The sequence below is a fragment of the Poeciliopsis prolifica genome, unplaced genomic scaffold (assembly GCF_027474105.1).
Source record: "Poeciliopsis prolifica strain line A6 unplaced genomic scaffold, Auburn_PproV2 SCAFFOLD002, whole genome shotgun sequence".
Lineage (NCBI taxonomy): Eukaryota > Metazoa > Chordata > Actinopteri > Cyprinodontiformes > Poeciliidae > Poeciliopsis > Poeciliopsis prolifica.
The window spans coordinates 2,848,251-2,868,426 of record NW_026562377.1 but is presented as its reverse complement, the minus strand read 5'-3'; the positions used below and the strand labels follow the sequence as shown (position 1 = coordinate 2,868,426).

Genomic DNA, 20,176 nt, shown 5'->3' with positions numbered 1-20,176 from the left:
AGTTGTGCAGAATTTTCTGTGTTGTTGCATCGCAGTAATTTGAAAATGTTCTCAGGATATGAAGTCATTAATTAGGGCCTGTTCCCTTCCTACTGCTTTAAACGCACAGACTTCAATCTCCATTGTAAACAACAACAAAAAAAAAACAGATAAATTGATTTGCATTAATGTGGCCTGACCTCTTGGGTGCATTTTAATGAAAAGCTGCACCATGCAGTTAACTTCACGGCTCACATAAACAGGCCGAAGTCGGTATTTTACGCTCAGTGGCTGCCTTTTTAATAAGTACACAGTGTGCTTTTGAAGAAAAATGTAAATACTTTTGTGTTTTACTCAAGTGGAAACACAATTTCTCTCTTTCCGAGTGAGAATGGTCGCCTCAACTACCTGCATTGTAAAACCATAAAGCATTTTATTTCATTAAATAAGCAAACTGAGATTGTTACAAAATGTGGGAAAGAATATTTATATGCAGCACTGAAAAGGTTGAAAAAAATAAATAAAAACATGTATTTTCCTGTGAGTTTAATCTTTTTTAGTAGATGAGAATGTAATGCTTATTTATTAAAATGTTTCCATTTGAATAGAAATTAAGGTGGACGATGAAAACCTTTTGTTTTTAACATGAAAAAATATGCAAAGAAAAGATTTAAAATGGGTAGATTTTTTTGATCAGTTACCAATATTTATTTATCTTACAACTTCAAGTTCATTTGTATCAAACTCTGAAGCTCAAAGTACTTTACCTCTTAGTTGTGAAACAATCAATAAAAATTACATTTTAAGTGTGATCATTGAAATCATCAATAGAAGGCTGAACTTGTGAATCTGAAGGTCCAGGTCAAAGGTCATCACTACTGATCACAGATTTCAAACCGTGATCAGACGTTTTTAGCTGTGACAACAGAAGAACTGACGTTTTTACATAAACTGAATGTAAACCCTCTTTTAAGTTTCTTTTTTGTTAAAGAAGAACCGGACTTTAAGCCGCTACTTTTGTCCCACGTTTTGAACCATGTGGCTGGTGTCCCGGTGTGGCTTTTCTGTGGACTTTTCTTCAACCACCAGGGGGCGCTCTTCAGCAGGAAGTGAATCATTGGAAGTCAGAATTGGAAATCAAAGAAGAAAGCGCTAATTTTCATTTAGAACTCATATGATGCAGCTTTTAGTTGAAGGCTGTCGATCTTTCAGTGCAGGAGGGAAATAGAGCCGCTACATGTAAACTCGGCGTTAACGAAACCATGGTTCAGCGTTGGAGACAGAAGGCTATGTCCTTAATATATCCAGCAGATTAATTAGGATGCAGCCCTCTGCTGCCCTCTGCTGGGTCGGAGATACCAGTGGCTTATAGCCTGGTGCTGCTTATATATGTATGTTTCCAGTTTTTTGTAAAGAAATTATAGGAGTGGCTTATCGTATGGTGCGCTCCATAGTTTGGAAAAAACAATAATCATTCCTAATTTTCCTTAAGTTTTAGTCACAAATGACTGAATTTCCTATTTGTTTATTTTTCCACATTTGTGTGAGGATAACATGCAGAATTACAGAGATCTGTGCCACTTTACAGTTTCTGTGGCTCGGCTGGTTGTTGGGATCAATTTTACAGAAGCAACCTTCAGGCCTGTGCGGCGCTCGGGGCACAGTGTGGAAAAGCCAATGCACCTTGACTGAATCTGTGCTCTTCGCCTCAGATGCGTCCTGTTTTGTTGGCTGCAGTCGTGCGTTTTCCCAGCGGAGCAAACAGAGAGTGTGTGTGCCTTTCCCCGGCACGCTGAGAACAAAACATGAAAGACAAAGCTAAACTGCAGGCGCAGCCCGAGCTGCGGTCGCTCCGAGGGACGGAGAGGCTGGCGTGCAGATTGATACTACGGCAGAAACCTTCACTGCTAAACCTTCGTGTTGCACGGAGGAATTCATGGAAACTTTATTAAACCAGTACTTCAAAAATGCTGTAGTGCAATCTCATGTCTGAAGGGAATAACATTGAGTTGTGATTCATGAACAGCAGGAGGAAACAGTCCAGCCTGGATGTTGATGCGGGCTTTGTGAAAGGTTTGTTTGGCAGCTTCTTTAAGGAGGCCACTCTGAAACTTTCCCCTTTTATGGAGCTCAGTTGCTGACAGTGGCTTAATGGTGACCCATTTTGCTTCCTTGAACAGATAAGGATACATCCATGGTCTACACAAAACATGTTCATTTGAGTTTTTCTACAAAATCATTTTTAGAAAATTAGATTTTGATCTTTTGAGCTCCTCTCTATCACTTTGAATTGATTTAGGCTTCTGGCCACTCCCCCAAACTTAACATTTACACCCGCATGTGGAAATGGCTGCAAACAGCTGCCAATTAAACAATTGTACATGTTTGAAAAGCAGTAGGGGAGCCTTCTGCACAACCAACAAGAAACTCAGGAATGCTAGTTTTTTTTTTTTTTATAGAACTGTTCTGAGATTAATTTCAAAATTTCTGAGTTTTTTGCCAGAAATTTACTTCTTCTTGTTTTCCATCTGCGTTGTCACTGATATGCTGCCGTATAAATCTGGAATAAGCTGAGAACTAAATCTTGATCTAGTTGACTTTTGAATAGCAGCTGTTGATGACAAAACATGGACAAACTGCTAGATGTAAAGGAGCCAGCGAGGATGTTGGAGATCATGGACTGTCCTGGATTTGTTATTTTGTCCCCATATGTGGACGTGTCCTGGTTGGACAGCTCACACACTTTGGCCTTTAATCTCCTGCTGCAGCTCGCAGCGCCGCATCCCTCTGTGTATGTACAGTTTGTGAAGCAGCTGCCTTGCATCTGTGAAGGTGAATAATTCATGCGTCTCGGGACCCAGAACAGTTGCGAACAGAACAGGGCTCCTTTAGCCGAGCCGAGGGCCCCAAGTCACGGATGAAGGCCGGAGTCAGAGATCAGCCGCGGCCCTGCAGCAGAAGGCTTGTTTTAAAGACCAACCTGCTCTCATTATGCTACCCAATTGTTTTGCCATGAGCAAAGAAAGGAAGAAACGCACACAACCAGCAGAGAGTTTTCAGCCTTTTCAACGTTTTTGGGACTTTATTAGACTCAAAATGTGTCTGTAAATGTTAAATATGTTTCCACAGACAGAGAAACAAACACACCTGCATGTTTTCTCTGAAATACGTCAAATAGATGTAGAATAAAGCAATAAAATAATTAAAATTAACGTATTCTGAATTATTAAAGTTTGCATAAAGACTGTTGAAGTACACCAATGTATTAGGACAATTTCTAAAAAGGAGTGAATTTCCACAAACATTTCTCAGAAATTTTTAGATTAATCTCAGAAATTTTGTAGAAATTTTAGGTTTTTTTTCTAGAAAAACAAAGATGAAATGTCTGACCCAGAAAACTCAAGTCAGAAATTTTGAGATTGATCTCATAAGTAAAAAAAAAGAAATTTTGAGTTTATTCTCAGGAATTTTCTGGAGGAAAAACAGAAATTTCTGAATTTGGAAAGTAAAAAAAAATGCTCGAAAAAATGTGAAATTCTGAATTTCATCTCAGAAATTCTCCTGAAAGAAAATGGAAATTTTTACTTTTGGAATTCAGAAATTTCCAAGTTTTTTACTAGGAAATTTCTGAGATTAACCTAATAATTTTTTTTATTTCTTATTGCCAATGTACTTTTTAAAAATCTACTCAACCTGCTCGTTGTAGTTCTGTTCCTGGTGGTGGTGACATCATTTGATTCAGGTGCGTTGAATTAAACATGCAGGACGCCGGGCCTCCAGGACCGACTGTGGGAACCACTGATCTCCACCGTAACACGCCGCCCTCCAGCCCTGATCTATGACTCGGTCGAATTGTTTTTGTCTAGTTCGTTGCTTTATTGTTGCCTCATCAAATGTGCAGCGAATTTCCCGAACTGTCTGCCTGTCTGGGGTTTGCTCTTTCTGCCGGTGCAGCAGGATTATTTACCCAAAGCCTCCGGATTTTTATCCCAATACAAAAACACAGAATGGTGTGTAAGAATACAAACACTTATCTGAAGGATTTGCAAATGAAACCCAAAGCATCTCGAGTTGTTTGTTTCACAATTCAGCTTGTTTAACAGAGTCTGAACCGGAACAGCTTCTGCTCAATTCTGGGGAGATGAATCGCAGAAACCTTCAAAGAAAAACAACTTGCTGGATCATTTCCAGCTGACCAAAAGATGTTGTATCTTTAGCAGATTTAATATCAGAAGACTCTTAATTCAGTCAGGTTTTTCCCATAAATCAGTTTATTTCTTTAAGAAGTGTTTTTATCATGTTTCCTGAGGCTGGCGCCACACGTCGGGTCACGATGATCCCTGGAGATTTTGAGTTATTGGCCGGTTTGGCTGAATATCATGGCTACTTCTAGATTCTGGTCTTAGAGGGTCAGAAAGGTTAATAGATTTTTATCGGTCTTTCTTGTTCAGAAGTTCAGAAGAACAAATGTCCTTGTTCCCTTCGATAAATCATCAAGCAGCAGCGTGTCACATTCACAGCAACAGAAGTCTAAATGTTTTAGACAAGCTTGTCTTCTTTAAGACAAAACCTGAATAAAAACAGAAAATCAGGTCATTTAAATGTATTTTTTGTGACTTTTTCACCTGAGATTTTACTGTTTGATTCTTAAAATTGCTGATAGTACGCTGCTGTAACACACTTTAATCATAATTACAGCCTAATCTTCCGTGAATTGGAGAGAAAACATGGAGATGACTTAATTCTGCCTCATAGCTAAATGTTAATGACAACATTTAACATTAATAGGCAAATGTTAATGGTTGTTTTAACAAGTTAACTGGGCTGTTGTACCTTTAAACCAGTTTAATTATTCTGCAACAGGCTTCAAACACATGGAGTGATCACCAATCAATTTCTGGAAGCGGTAATTTAGATTTAAAAAGCCAGCGTAACATTAACATGGCCTCTAGGTTTAAATTACGAAGGCGTAGAAAAAGGTATTGATCTTGGTGTGATGTTTATGCGCCGCCTCAGCTTCTCCAGATTCTCCTCTTAATCACGTTTTCTGGTGAGATTACACAGAAATCCTCTTAATCCCAGGTAGTCAGACTCACCACAAATCTAATTATTCTGGTAAATATCACCGCATGTCTTCACAAAATCCGACTAAAAACAAATTATCTATCCAGAGTTTCATTCAGTACTGCTTTAAAATTCCTCTCTGTGAATTCAGGGAAATAAAAATATCCTGTTTGGATAATCCCAGAGAAAGTATCGTAACGTAAGATATCTATTTCTATGCAGCATGTTTAGTCAGAATAATGAAATAAATTGTTATCAATGCATATCGAAGGTTAATAAACATTAATATTTATTTAACTCAATTTGGTGAAATCTACCTAATGTGTCAAAATAAAACCAATATTAAATGTCAAATTTAACAACACATTTTGCTGGATGATAAACTGTCCCAGAAATTGTTGCAATTAACAATAACATAGCTAATTAATTAATTAATTCTTAAAGATCAATATGCTCTAATTTTGTAAAGAACATTTAAGACTATAACTGGAATAAAAATTTAAATAACCAAAAAATAAAAGACCCAAAACAAAATGGAAATAAAAACCAAACACAAAAAAAAGATTAACAATCGTGTTGTTGAAACAAACTTTTCTGTGTTTTTTCTTCATAACCTCCATCTTTGTCTGATTCCCATCATGCATCTCTGCCTGTGAAATTCCCAGAATGCTCGGCATCTCTACGGGCCAGTCCTGGTTTTATGCTGCAGTCTGAGGCTGAAGCAGCGTTCAGCGTACCGAGTGACCCACTCTTTATGGGTTTTCTGTAACTTCACCACTCAGATTGTGATCCTCTTTATTTCACATTCACAGAAAAGCTGCTTCTCAGTTTGTCTCTTTAGATTCAGCTGACTTTGGTTATATTTTTTCCTTTTCAATTTCCTAAGTTGATGCATCATATTTACATTGTTCATGTGTATAAAATCCCTGAAATTTCTATTTCAAAATTCAAAATGTGCTTGAAAAAATATGGAATTTTGAGATTAATCTCAGAAATGTTCAGAAGAAACAAGGAAATTTCTGAGATTGAAAAGTTTAAATTTTGCTAGAATATTTTTTATTTTAAGATGATTCGCAGAGATTTTCTAAAAGAGAAAAACTTGGATATTTCTGAGGACCAAATTTTCGACTCAAAAATGTGATACTCAATTTTTTTTACTTTTTTAGAAAAAAAAAAACCGAGTATCACAAATTAAACTATCTACTATGGGTTAGAGTAAAAAAAATATTTGGGCTTATTTTGTTATTTGTTGTTATTTATATGAATTATTGTCATCTTGGTCCTTAAATTATCTAAATTTCAAACTAACTATAATTTGGTCCATCTAATTATGTAATTTTTAAATATTAAATGATTGATAATTTGATCAGTTACTCAGTACTTAAGTAAACTTTTTACCAAAGCAATTTCTTGGTTGGCTACTTTTTACTTTTACTTCAGTAAACATATGTTGAACTAGTGCTACTCTTAATTGAGTTCTGTTTTTTAGTTCTTTACCCACCTTTGCCTGTTAGAAAAAAAACTGAAACAAATTAAAGTAGTGTAAAAATCTAGGTTAATTTTTCTACAATTAATGCAACCTCTCCTGTAAGTAAATATGTGACTGCAACTGATTCTGTGTGTATTTATTTGGGGTGAAAGCATGAAAGCAGTGCTATTTTGGATGTTTCCTCCTGGCTCTGTGCTAGGATGCAGGCCAACTGGTGGTGTTAGCCATGGATTATGACTTTTAATGGCAGCAGGTTTGGGAGCGTGGGAAAATAAACTCATGTGTAAGTTTAGCTCCCAGTGCATCAGATGTTTTTAGTGTCTTACATCAGTCCTTGAGTTACCCTGACCTGGAACATTTTCTCACTGCTCAACAATTTTCCACTAAAATATACTTCTTGGGGGTCACATATGTGGTGGATAGATTCACATTTTGGACATTTTTATACTTCCATTTGGGTTTCTACTGCTTCTAAACAACAACAAAAAAAAACATTGAGTTTTTTGGCAGTAAGTTAATGTTTTCTGGTGTCTGGAAAATGAGGTTTAAAAAACCTTCCCCACTGCCCAACCCCTGTGGAGGCTATATCGTTACCTGGCAACCCCAGCGGAATTCCGCCCGTTGCCTAGCAACCCCAGCGGAATTCCGCCCGTTGCCTAGCAACCCCAGCAGAATTCCGCCCGTTACCTTCAAACTTACAATAGGCAGTTATTTTAACTTGATAAAGTGACAGAAAATGACTCGGAACATTAATGTCTGCGTTAAATCCAAAGTAATTTTCTAGCTGACTTTAGTTGTATTTTAACGATAGCAGTGAACTAAAGTGAAGTTTCATTTTCAATTTAAAACACCTTAAATTGCTTTACAGTGCAGTTTATTAAGGGTTGTTTTATTTTGTGTGTTGTTTTAACATCTGTAGAATAAATAAATAAAACATGTACAATGCTTGTTTTTTGACCAAAGCATAATTTTAATTTAGAAACTATTTATCTGTATGATGAGCTGTAACCAATGAATTAATCTTTGCAGAAACATGAATGCTTGAACCAGGTCATTATTGTGATTATTATTATTTAATTAATTTATTTATTTATTTGCGTTTCGTAAAAAGAATCAAAATAATGTTGAAATATTGAGATTACATAAGGTTAAAGTAAAAGTCAGTGACTTCATTCAGTTAAGGTAGCTCCTAACATCATTGGAAGAAGTTAATATTATTTATAATCTGTGGAGTTTTGATTTGTTTAAATCAAATTTCTCTCAGATGTTTAGTAAAATTTGCCACCTGCCTCTCTGAGCGCTAGCTCAGATAGCCTAGCCTCCGTTCAGAGTCTTGATATTAGTCGATTTGCTGAGGTAATGAGGTAATTTAAACATCCAGCAGACCAGCGCTATAATCCTCCTGACCCGTCTTTAACCTCAATTACCGCAAAGAGTCGTTCAAATGCTTTGGAGTCATTACAAGCAGCTACTGAAGCAAAGATTTTCTCCCACCAGGAGCTCAAAAAAATAAAATGTTTGACAAAAGGTCTAATGTTTACGGGGGGAAAGTTATTCTGAATAAATTCACCAGTTTCTACTCATCCCTCAGGTGTTGCCCATTAGGGCAATGTTGACCCTTTCCTCGTCCTGTAGCCGTGGGTTGATCCTCTTCTCTTTGTCGCGCTCTCATCCTCTTTCTTTTCTGCGTCTGTCGTCTCCAGCCCGGCTGTAATGAGTAAAGGTCGGCCTGTCTGTGCTCTTCACTTGAGCTGTCAGTGTCTGTCTTTTACTGAGCTGCTTATTAGCTTTGACCTTTAGAAGATGCCATTATGAGCAGGAAAGAGCAGAAAAGAATCTGAGACAAAGTTTCTTCCATTGGAAAGCTGTTGTTTCATGTTTTCAACATGTGAAAATGCTTTTATTCAAAAGGGAAAAAAAGAAAACTGCTTGTATTTGTTTTTTATATTGACAAACGTTATTGGTTTGCATCTCAGTAATGTGGATTTACTATGGAAATCAACCAAACCATAATCACAATTAAATAAATACAAAATCTTTGTTTGGACTTTCATGTTGTCAGTAGTTCATAGAATAAAATAATGTTCGTTTTACTCAAACATTTACATATAAAAAGTAAAATCAGAAATCATTTTCAGTGGTTTCTTAATTTTTTTTCCAGAGCTGTATGTGTATTTTTTTATTTGACCTCATTTACAAGAGAGACCTGTTGATAAAATAAAATTACAAACACAGCAACAAAACAATTAAGAAACTTGTCTAATAAAATATGAGCTGAAAAGAAGAGCAAGTGTCATAAGAAGATTTTAATTTTTGTCTTAAAAGAAAAACTTCACTACCTTTCATTGTACTCCTGGTGGGGTAGTAACTAGTTACATTTACTCAATTACATTTACTTGACTAATGTTTTTGAAAAAAAAAGTACTTTCACTTTTACTTTGCTGCATTTTTTACTTTTACTTGAGTCATTTTGTTATGAAGTATTTTTACTCCTACCTGAGTAACATTTCTGGATTTTCTACCCACTGAATGAAAAACAAACATGTTTTAACCAAAAATTCACCAAATTCACACACATGTAGTTTTTGTTAAAGTTCCAAATGGTTTTTATTTAAATAACTGATTTGGAAATTTTTCTTTTGCCTGATCTTATTATTTTTATTACTCAACTGAATTATTGTCATTTTGGTCCTTAAATGCCAAAAATTCAGTTTAACTTTATATTTTGGTCTAACTATGTAATTTTTAAATGCTACATGACTGATAATAATTTGATCAGTTACTCAGTACTTCAGTGGACTTTATACCAAATACTTTTCTTTTTTACAAATTTTCCTAGTCAACTATTTAATTTAATGTCAACATATTCAATAAATGAGTGTGTATTTTTGATATTTTTATGCTAAAACACAAAGTGAGTTTTTAAAAAATGACCCGATTTGGTGAAATCATACCAGTGTTTTGGCTTTTCACACTTCCTTTAGTTTTAATGGGATTTTTACCAGCCTGCACTGTGAACACGGTGTGAACAAACCTCGTGTGTAGCTGGATGCCCTCTCCAGCTGTTGCTCCAGCTGCTGTCAGGACGAACTGAGGCCCGTTTCCCTCCGGAGGCTCGGCCGTGTTCTGCTAATCGCTGTGGAGAGGACAAGCGTTGCAGCTCGGTGGCTGCTGTCATGTCGGCGTGAAAATGTGAATAGACACGATTTCCAGTTATTCTGAACCACATTGTGCTCAGTCCTAGTGGCTCGTGGATAAAATGTGGAGCTTTGTAAACAGCTTGGGTGGCTTCCCAGAATAAGAACACTGAGCTGGAAACGAACGCAGCACAATCTCAACAGTGTGTGCTGCAGATTTTAAAGTCATTGAATCCAATCTCAATAAATATCTTTACTTCATGACTGAAACCGGATGAAAGAATCTGAACCGAATTGTTGTTTTTGTGTGTAATTTGTCCAGGAGCTGGAGGATGGACTCCTCTGTGGTCAGATAAGTACCAGTGGTTGGAGGTGGATCTGCAGAGACGAACCCAGATTACCGTTGTGGCCACGCAGGGTCGCTACGGCAGCTCTGATTGGCTGACGTCCTACCTGTTGATGTTCAGCGACACGGGACACAACTGGAGGCAACACCGGCAGGAAGACAGCCTGGGGGTAAAGTTTGTAACGACTCACGAATGAGCAGTAAGGTCAGGATTCTGGGATTAAAGTCAGGATTCTGGGATTAAAGCCAGGATTCTGAGATTAAAGTAAAAAATCTCTTTATCTAAGAAGGATTATGTGCAAAGAATGTAATAACCATTTTGTATATCTACCTGTTCAAGGAAGCATAATAAGTCACCTTTAAGAGTTACAGAAGAGAACTTTCTGTACGTACACCTGCAGCAGTTCGATCACGATTTGATTTTTTATTCTGGAAACTTCCAGACGTCCTTTTTTTCCTTTTAAGAAGAAAGGGAACACCCGTCTTCAGACTATATCTGCCTTTGGCGCAACTTGTAACTCAGACTTGCAAAGAAGTCTGAAGTCTGTCTCCCCAGGTCACATCACCTGAAAAAATGGAGGTATGACTTCTTCAGCGTTAAAACGAGTTGATTTGACACTCGGCGCGTGAGGCGGTGCTTCCTCACCAGCTGCCAGATTGAGCTTAAATCTGTTCGTATTAGTCAGGGTGGCTTAGTGTCACAGAAAAGGTGTGAGTTTGACAGTAAAAACAGCTGCTTCAGTCACAGCTTCCTCTTGACTCAGAAAAAACAAATCATCTGAGTTTTACTTTTCTGAAGCACTGGAAGCTTTATCACTATCTTTACACTACTTACAGCTAAGTGCATTATTAAAAATGTGTTATTTGAACCTTTTTCAGTCATATGGTTATAGCACAAAAAAGAATGCTGGCATCATAGTAAGCAACCAACTTTCTGGTCAAATTAAAGGTGATTTCTTAAACAGATTAGGAGAGGTTTGTGCTTAAACAAAACATGTTCCTTACATTATTTCACACAAAATAGTTCTTAGTAAGATTTTGAGTATTTTCGAGATGTTTTAGGGCGTCTTTTCACTTTAAATCTAAATAAGCTCCTGCTGGCCATTCCCCCCACTCAACATTTACACACTTGAAATTGGCTGCAGACAGGCGTGAAATTATACCACCATCAATCTTTGAAAAGCAGAAGTGGAGCCTCCTGAACAACCAACAAGAACGCACAGGTAGTTGCTGTTTGGTAAGTCAAGAACTAAACACTTGGTCAGTGATAAAACCAGCTGACCAAATGTACTGGAGTTCAGCGTGGGTTGCTAGGTGACAATGCAGTGCCTCTGTAATGTGTGCCTGCCGATTTGTAATGTTATATTTTCCAGACACCAAAACACATCAACATATTGACAAAAATCTGCTGGGTTTTTTTCTGTGTTTTTAGAAGCAGTAGAAATCAAAATGGAAGAACAAAATTATTTTTACAAATTGAATTTTGCATAGCAAAACATGATATAAATACTGTGATTGTTTTGGCTTTAAAATGTTTCCCTCAGTCAAACGCGCTGACAGAATATTCACGCACTACATTGTGGGGAAGGAAAGGCTTTTGCAGCTCCACTTTTCACAACCAGCTAAAACAAAGTTGGTGGAATCAACTAACTCTCTGGTTACCTAGCAACTATTTAATTCTTTGGTTACCTAGCAACTACCTGTTAACTTACGCAGCAGCAGTTTAAAGTTTCACCAAAATGCCTCATAACTGCTTAAAAAAACAAAAACAGTACAAAAGAGGACTAGCATGGCAGTATTTTGGATATTTAAAATAAAAAACTAATCAATAACTATCAATATGAAACCATATTTTGTGATAAGTGATAGGTTTTCAGCCATATTGTCCAGGCCTACAAGCTTGTTTTTTTGCTAAACCTTATTGCCACGCCTAATTCAGCAAAAATTTTCCATGCAGACTTCATGAAAGACTTTAAAGTTATTTTATTTTTATTAAGAACTTCTTCGCCCCAGTTGCTCTGTTGTTAATCCCTCCATCCTGCCGTCCTTTTTTAAAAGTTTCATCCTTCCTTCATCTCTGTTTCTCCTCCCCTGACTGAAAGCTTGTCAGAAGCGGCTCATATTTGTAAAAGTCCTCGGGCGGGTAAACGGGATGGCGTGTTCCTCGGCATCCTCAGCAGGAAACTGAGCCATTTGTTGAGCTTAACGCTCGGCTGCCCGGCAGGCTCAAGCCTTCAAAGCAATGAGATCACAATTATGCAACTCCAGAGAAGCTAATCGCGCTCACAAAGGCTCATCAGCTAACAAACACACACACACTGACAAAGTCACAAGCTGTTCAGTAGATGGAGCAAAGCGAATGCATTCAAATGCGTGCATCCAAAAATCCAACTGTTAACTTTTTGTAAGAGTCGGTTTGGTCTTTAGGGGATTCGTCTCGAAATAAGGCTCTGTGGGGAACTGTCACACAGGCAATCTTGCTGGCTTTTCAAAGGCGGCTGATTGGGGGAAAATGGAAGCTATTAGTCTTTTAACAGAGGCTCAGTACGGACACAAAATGGGATCCAAGGGTTATTGATCACTGGACAGAGAGGGAGAGGCGTCATCAGCAGGTGGGATCAATGGCCTGTTAGCTCAAAGTTGGAGAATGCAGATGTTTGGCTCAAGGCTGAGCGTTGGTGAGACTTTATGTCTATACCAAATGACAGAACCGGTACAATAGTTTAATCACTTTAAATTGATGAGTTCTACTGGATTTCTACTGATGATAAAAAGAAAAAAGTTAAAAGATTTCTGGTGTCTAGAAAATGAGCCGTTTCAAAAATCTCTGCAATGTTACGCCACGAATCAGCAAGGATTGCCTGTCACCTAGCAACCCCAGCTGAGTTCCTAGCGTTACCTAGCAACCCAAGCACATCTCCAGCACGTTTGGTCAGTTGGTGTTACTGCTGTATAGTCCAGTTTTTATTGATTACTTTCAGAAATTGCAGCGGCTGCGGTTTGCCACAGCAAAGTGAAAAATAACGCCCAAAAACAGGTGAAGAACAACAACAAAAAACATTCAAACTCTGACAACAGCTCTCCAAACGGACAGATCAGATATTACATTCAAGTGTGTCAGGAACTGTAGACAGTTCATAGCAAAACACTGAATCCCTTTTTATATGCTGCAATTGATCTAGAGTTTAAAATAACATTGCAGCTCATTTAAGAATATTGTGATATATATCGTGTATCGTGATATAGCAAAAAAATGTATCGGGATATTAAATTTTCCCCCAACCTTAGTTGCCTGGTGGCTCATTAGCTAGCTAGCATCCAACAGTCAAAACATAAACTGGCGCCCATGACTCATATCAGCAGGCTGATGGAAAATCCAAATTTGCTACAACATTCTAGTTTTGTAAAAACTAACATCTAGTTGTGTTGCTTCAGGCGTTTCCAGGTAACAGCAACGCAGACTCTGTGGTCCAGTACAAACTGGATCAGCCAGTGATCGCCCGCTACCTTCGCCTGATCCCACTGGACTGGAACCCCACCGGGCGGATCGGACTCCGACTGGAAATATACGGCTGCAGATACAGTGAGTGTGGTTACAGTTACTGTAGGATGCTGTTTGTTTGCTTACCTACAAATTATTAGGTTTCAAAATTTCTGTTGTGTTTGTCTTAAATGCTGCAGTTTGTTTGCGTATTTCTGCCACTTCCTGGAGTAGTTTGGCTTCTTGGTTGTGATTGGTTCTTTCACATCCAAAAAATACTCTGATTGGATGGAAACGATCCATTTGTGATTGACCTGAAATGTAATTTATTTACACAAAGGTTGTAAACTAAACTAATAAAATAACAAAAAAATAAAATGAGACATTTTTATTAGCTGAAATAAATAAAAACCATAATTAATTGGGAAAAACTAGAATTAACTGGAACTCTATTGTGTGTTTATAAACTAAAATATACTAAAATAATAGACATACTATGGCATAATAATGTTCCAATTTGATGTGAAATAGTTTTTTTCCCCACTGAAGCGGTTTATGTCAACTGTTGGCAAATTATGGCACTCCATAATAACTAATAAAAACTAGCAAACACACTCTAAAACCTAAGACTGAATGAATTAGACAAAACGTCACAATGAATCTACATAATATAATGTGAAACTCCGATTTATACAGAAATGCAGTCATTTGCATGTCAACAAGTGTGAAAGACGCATACAATTTTTCAAAATTTTTGCCTCTTTTGGTGTTCCATACCCAGGAAGCTGCAATGTCATAGTGGAGCGTGTGTCAGATGCATATTTAGCAACCGAGTTTAGACGCTTAACATCACTAGTTATTGTCTGCTTACATAGATTTATGCACTCGCATCAGTTTCACTGCACATTCAAATCTGTGGCACAAAGACAACGGCGCAGAAATTCAGTTTTAGATCAAAACTGAATGAAAAGTGAGGATTTATTTTATTTTTATGTTCTAGTAAAAGAGATACAAATTCAGCAGCTTGCTACTGAATGATATTTATAAGTTCTCATATTCTACCTGGGAAGTGTTTGATATTACAGCCCCTCACAGATCCACACGCATTGATGCAGCAATACACAGATTGGTCTGCAGCTTGGAGTTTAAGTGCCAAGATGTCTTGTTTCTCTTGAATTGTGGAAAAAATGCATCTTTACTTTGGATATTGCTCTCTAAAACATGGTGGAGGTGATGATGTTGTTCCTGATAATAAATGTAAGGAATGATGACTCATAAAAAGTACCAGGATGTTTTTTGTGAAGCAGAAACAAAGGAAAAGCTGTTTGGTCTTAAACCAGGAAAACATTTGGCACAACTCAAGCTGCTGAGCTCTATTGGAAATCTTTCATAAGAGTTGAAGTCAGCTGTCCACAGAAGGACTCATACAAGTTTTAAGAGCTTGGCTGGAGCAGAGGAAGAGTGGCAGAAAATATCTACCAACTGGTGCATAATGCCTGAAAACATTTAGCAAAAACACTCACAAATTCTTCTTTATTTTTCCTTATTGAACTCTTCAATTAAATTATTGTTGGTAATTAACTTTTTCAACTGAAGTTGCACCATTTGTGTTTGTATTTTTGAATTCATATCCTACCATCTACATCATTTGTTGTGTTTAATGTGATTTAAATGGTAAAGAATCAAACCCTTAAAGCTGCTTTGCTGTGTTTCGCAGCCTCTGAAGTGGCACGTTTTGATGGGACAAGCAGCCTTGTCTACAGACTGAGTGCCAGAACGAGCTGGACAGCGAGGGAGAGCATTTCTCTGAAGTTTAAGAGCTTGAAGAATTCAGGAACGCTGCTTCACGCAAAGGGACAGAGAGATCACAGCCTTAACCTGGCGCTGGAGAGAGGAAAGCTGCTGCTCTACCACCAGCAAGGTACCAACCTCAGCAGGTTATTTATTTACACTCAGCCTTTTATTGTCTATTATACAACTGAAATCATTCAGTAGTGACGGTTTCCTTTTTCCCATCCTGTCAGGTGTTTTTTAGTTTCCTCATTAGAAGAGGTTCGTCAAAATCATTAAATATACATCTGATATATTGATTATTATTCTAGTTAAGGCCACAATAGATGGATGAAAAACCAAAGAAGGAGAAAATTTCCTTTAAAAGAATTTTCTGAGTGAAAAGTTGAAAATTTGTGAGGGAAAAAAAATTAACATTTTCAGCTTAATCTCAGAAATTTTTTAGAAAACTTTTTAAAATCTGATTTTGAAAAGTTCAAACTTTGAAGGAAAAATTAAAAAATAGAATTTTTTTAAAGTTATGAGTTGAAAATTTGCAAGAAAAGACAAAAACTTGTGAAAAAAACTTGAAAATTTTTGAAAAATAAAAAAACTTTCCTAGTTTTTTCTAGCAAAGTTTCAACCTTTCAAACTTCTTTTTTTTTTTAAAGAAAATTTAAAAAATTTATCTTAAAATTTCAGTTTTTTTAGCCAAAATTTTTTTCTTCATTTATTTTTTTCCACAATAATCCTGATCTGCTACCCTAATTATTAGATGTTTTTATTTATCATAGCTAGATTTTAAGCCATGTAACCAAAAAGTCCAATTAACTACTGGGTGATATAATTACTTTTTGCTTTGCAGCAGTCATTCTATAAAGTTTTAGAGTATGCAGACTGTTCTTTTGCCTGTTATGTCTAATAATGCAACAACCTATTGTGAGTTTCTTCCTTTGGGGTGAAAACTGTCATCAGTATTCAAGGTTTTTGTTGAAGACGTGATGAAGGACGGATCGAATTTTGAATATTTGAATTCAAATAATCTGGAAGTTCTCGTCTGCAGACGCTCCGTCTCTGTTCAGCCATTATTCATTCATTGTTCATAACTGAGCAAATGTCAGTTAAATGCCTAAACTGAACAGCAATTATGCAGAGCGTCCCTGTTCTCAGATCCATAGATGGGATTTAATACCTTCTGCGAGTTTCGTTCCTTAAATAAAAAGAGGCGAGCTGTCGGAAGCAGTTTTATCCGAACGCTGTTTGTCAGATCTGATCTCAGTTAGAGCTGATCCAATTTTGAAGAAACTCAGGGGAATTGAGCTTTTTCCTGTCTTGCCAGTAACCTCTCTATGCTGCTTGTTTAGTCATAATTCTCTCGTAGCTCAAAGAAAATATCACACAGTTTGGTTTTCGGTACATTTCACTGCCATCAATCAATCAAATTTTATTTTAAAGTGCTTTACATCATAAAAACACAAAAATCAACAATGGAAACATTACAAGATGTTGATCAATGTTTCATTTCTTATGTTTCATTCTAACCCAGTGGGTTTTAGTTTGGATTTAAAGGAACTCAGTGTTTTGGCTGTTTTGCAGTTTTCTGGAAGTTTGTTGTTGGTGCACAGAAGCTGAGTGCTGCTTCTCCATGTTTGGGTCTGGTTCTGGAGATACAGAGCAGAACCAGAACCAAAGACCCGGGAGGTCTGGAAGGTTGCTATGACAACAGCAGGTCTTTAATCTGCTGAACCTTTTAGTGATTTGTAAACTGACAGCAGCATTTTAAAGTCTATTTTCTCAGTGCTACTGTGCTCTATCTTCCTGGTTTTAGTCAGAACGCCAGCAGCAGCGCTCTGGATCAGCTGGAGTTTTTTAAATGTGAAGACACTGTTGCAGTAATTAATGCAGCTAAACATAAACACATGGATGAGTTTCTCTCATTAGTTAACTAGTCCTTTAAATGATCTTCAGGTGACAGAAGGCCGACTTTGTAACTGTCTTTATGTGGCTCTGAAGGTTCATGTTCATGTGACTCGTGATGTGAAAAAGTATTTTACCTTTGACACAACCACGTCCTCCGAGAAGAAAATTTTGAATTTTTTCAGAATTGACATTTTTCCATTTAGCAGATTTATTTTCGTAATTCCAGTTATACGGTCAATGGAAACTCACCTACTAAAAACAACAACCCTCTCAGATTTCTGTAAACATTTGGAGAAATTTAAAGGCTTTTCTTAAAATCAAACAGAGTTTGGGGTTAGCAATAAGAATCTAAACTTAGCAGCCATACAACCTCCTTCATCACCTCACAGACGACTCATACAGTTGTACTTTTTTGACCTTACCATAGTCGTTCTGCATTCACTGATTTCCCTTTTTAAATTGCATGCTCTTTGAAAATCTTCTCTTTCTCACAGCTGCACCAAACTTCCTCCCACCATGACTCTCCCAGGAGTTTGCAGACTGTGTAATTTAGATCAATAGCTTTGAGCGTTCTCTCTGAGCCACAGCAGGCCCCTCCACAGTCAGCTGTTGGCAAAGGAGAGAAGAGAGGGACATAAAGGAAAAGATGACAGAAGATTAAAGAAGAAAGGAGGAGATCAAACTAACGGAGTGAAGATAATACCCAGAGGTTAAAGCGTATTATCTCCGTAGGAGAGCGTAAGATATTCTCTGAGGCTCCTCTGGCTTATCTTTCACATTCCCAACCCGACTCTGCTGGTCGCTCTGCTCTCTTCAGCACAAGCTGCGCTTCCATTGATCGTGTCATAGCGACATTTTGCAAATAAATTCAATTAACAGAAACCCAACCATTCTGGAAAGACTTGTTTTTCGATAAAGTTTGTGCACTAGGATGATGTGTTTTTGTTTTTTTTGTCCATATCTAAACTGTGATGGGGACACCTTTTTCACACGAGTCACATGATCAACAACGGGATGTTACTACTGTTAGAAACCATGAAGAAGACGACAGGAAATGGTTGGAGGATGATGGCATGGCACATTTTTCAATGAGTCGTCATGTGAAAAAACTTATTCTGATTTTAATCATGTTTTTTAATTAATGGAAACACCAAATTGCGAAATTATGTTTTGTTGACTTTGTGGAATATTCACAAAGGTCAGAGCACATTTGTTATGGAAATGAAGATATTTTTTTAATGGGAACCAAACTATTTTGAAAAAACAAATGTTTCAATAAAACCTTTTTCCATTAGGATGAGGTGTGTTTTTTGTTTTTTTGACTGTATCAAAATTTGTTTGTTTTGTAAAACTACAATTGAAAAACACTTCAGGTGATGGCGTGCCATTTATTATTTTTGTAATGACTCACCGCATGAACAAACTTATTTTGTGTGATTGTAATTGCATTTCTTGTTTGATGGAAACATTGCAATTGCAAACTTGTGTTTTTCCAACATGGCGGAATAAGAACGATTTGTGCACATTTTAAATGCAGTAGACTTACTTATAGCTGTCATATCATGCGGATCTCAAGCTAGTTGAGGAAAATGTAGCTAACTGTGCAACCGAGCTAGATAAAACTACAACACAAAACTCAGCAGGAGAAGATATATTTTGGTCCATAACACAAATTTGCATAAATTAATGGCTCAGTGAAAACACAACAAATGTCAAGTTATAATTAGCAGACAGGCACACAAACAAATAAATATAGTAGTTAGACCTTTCCTCCCAGCTTGTGGGTGACTGAGCAGTTGGAGTAAATTGAGTCAATCATTAAGATTTATGTCCATGTTTTTAAAATCACCTTATTTCCCCTTCACATTTATCAAAATGCCAGATGACTTTAATGCAGCCTGCTGCTCTATGATTAAGTTCAATTGTGATTTTTCTCTGGGAAGCTGTAACGCGCAGCAGTGAGTGCACTTCGAGCGACTGTGTCCTCCTCTGGCGCTTTCCACCACTGACAAACGATGTTAAGTATTGCTGACTAAATTAGGATGGGATCAGAGCAGCGCGCGGGTCCAGCCGCTTGTTAAGTAATTGACTTTCTTCTCTGCATTCCCAACATTAAGGACATGCTGTGGTTCCTGGCTGTGCTTTGAAGAAATAAAACCGCTGAATATTAATGCGTAACGGCAACAAAAATCACTTTTATTCTCAACTCAAAGCAACAAAAGCTTCAACCAGACCATCCCACAGGGCATCCAGGCAGTGATACTGGAATGACTCTCCCTTAGCTGAGCTAGTTAGCAAATAAACTAGAAGACAATGGACTGTGGCTATTACTGACACAATTGTCTGTTCTATCACACTTTGTCTTTGGTGATTTATTAGGAGCCTCTAGGAATTTTCTTTGTAAACAGCTGCATAAGAGTTTAAGAGGAGCCCGGAGTCAGACTGGCACTATGTTGTACTTTTCTGCAATAGAGAAAAGAGTAAAGTAGGAATATCAGTTATTTTCCCTCAGTAGGAAGATTCAGGTGCATCAGCAGCAAATTCACTGCAAAAACTGAAGATTTTACCAAGTAATTCTGGTCTAGTTTCCAGTGAAAATATGTTAACACTTGAAATAAAACTCAAAAGTAACTTTTCAGCAAGATGAGCGATTGTTTTAAGTCAATAAAGGCTTAATGTTGATGAAACATTTACTTGTTCCAGTAGCAGATTATTCCACTCAAAACGTGGGAAAATTAAATAATCTGAGAAATTATTAAAGAAGCTTGTTTTAAGGAATTATTTGTTTTAATTATTTCCTTAAAACAAGCTTCTTCTATTTTATTTATTTATTTTTTTTACTGAAAAGTTATTTGTAAGTTTTGTCTTATTTCAAGTGTAACAAAATATTTGTTTTATGGGACCAAAATTACTTGGTAAGATTTCGTGTTTTTGCAGTGAAGTCATGTAGAAAGGTTTAAAATGTAAAACAAAAAGGTAATCAGTTGGAC

The 20,176-nt window shown here is 37.1% G+C and overlaps 1 protein-coding gene across 1 annotated transcript in view; it reads left to right on the top strand.

The window, feature by feature from the left end:
* Positions 1 to 20,176, top strand: part of LOC129374690 (contactin-associated protein-like 4) — a 78,752-nt gene that overhangs the window by 7,464 nt on the left and 51,112 nt on the right. The window contains exons 3-5 of the mRNA XM_055053232.1: positions 9,992 to 10,185; positions 13,451 to 13,598; positions 15,214 to 15,417. Coding sequence (XP_054909207.1) covers positions 9,992 to 10,185; positions 13,451 to 13,598; positions 15,214 to 15,417 — 546 coding nt within the window. The remainder of the gene's footprint in view (positions 1 to 9,991; positions 10,186 to 13,450; positions 13,599 to 15,213; positions 15,418 to 20,176) is intronic.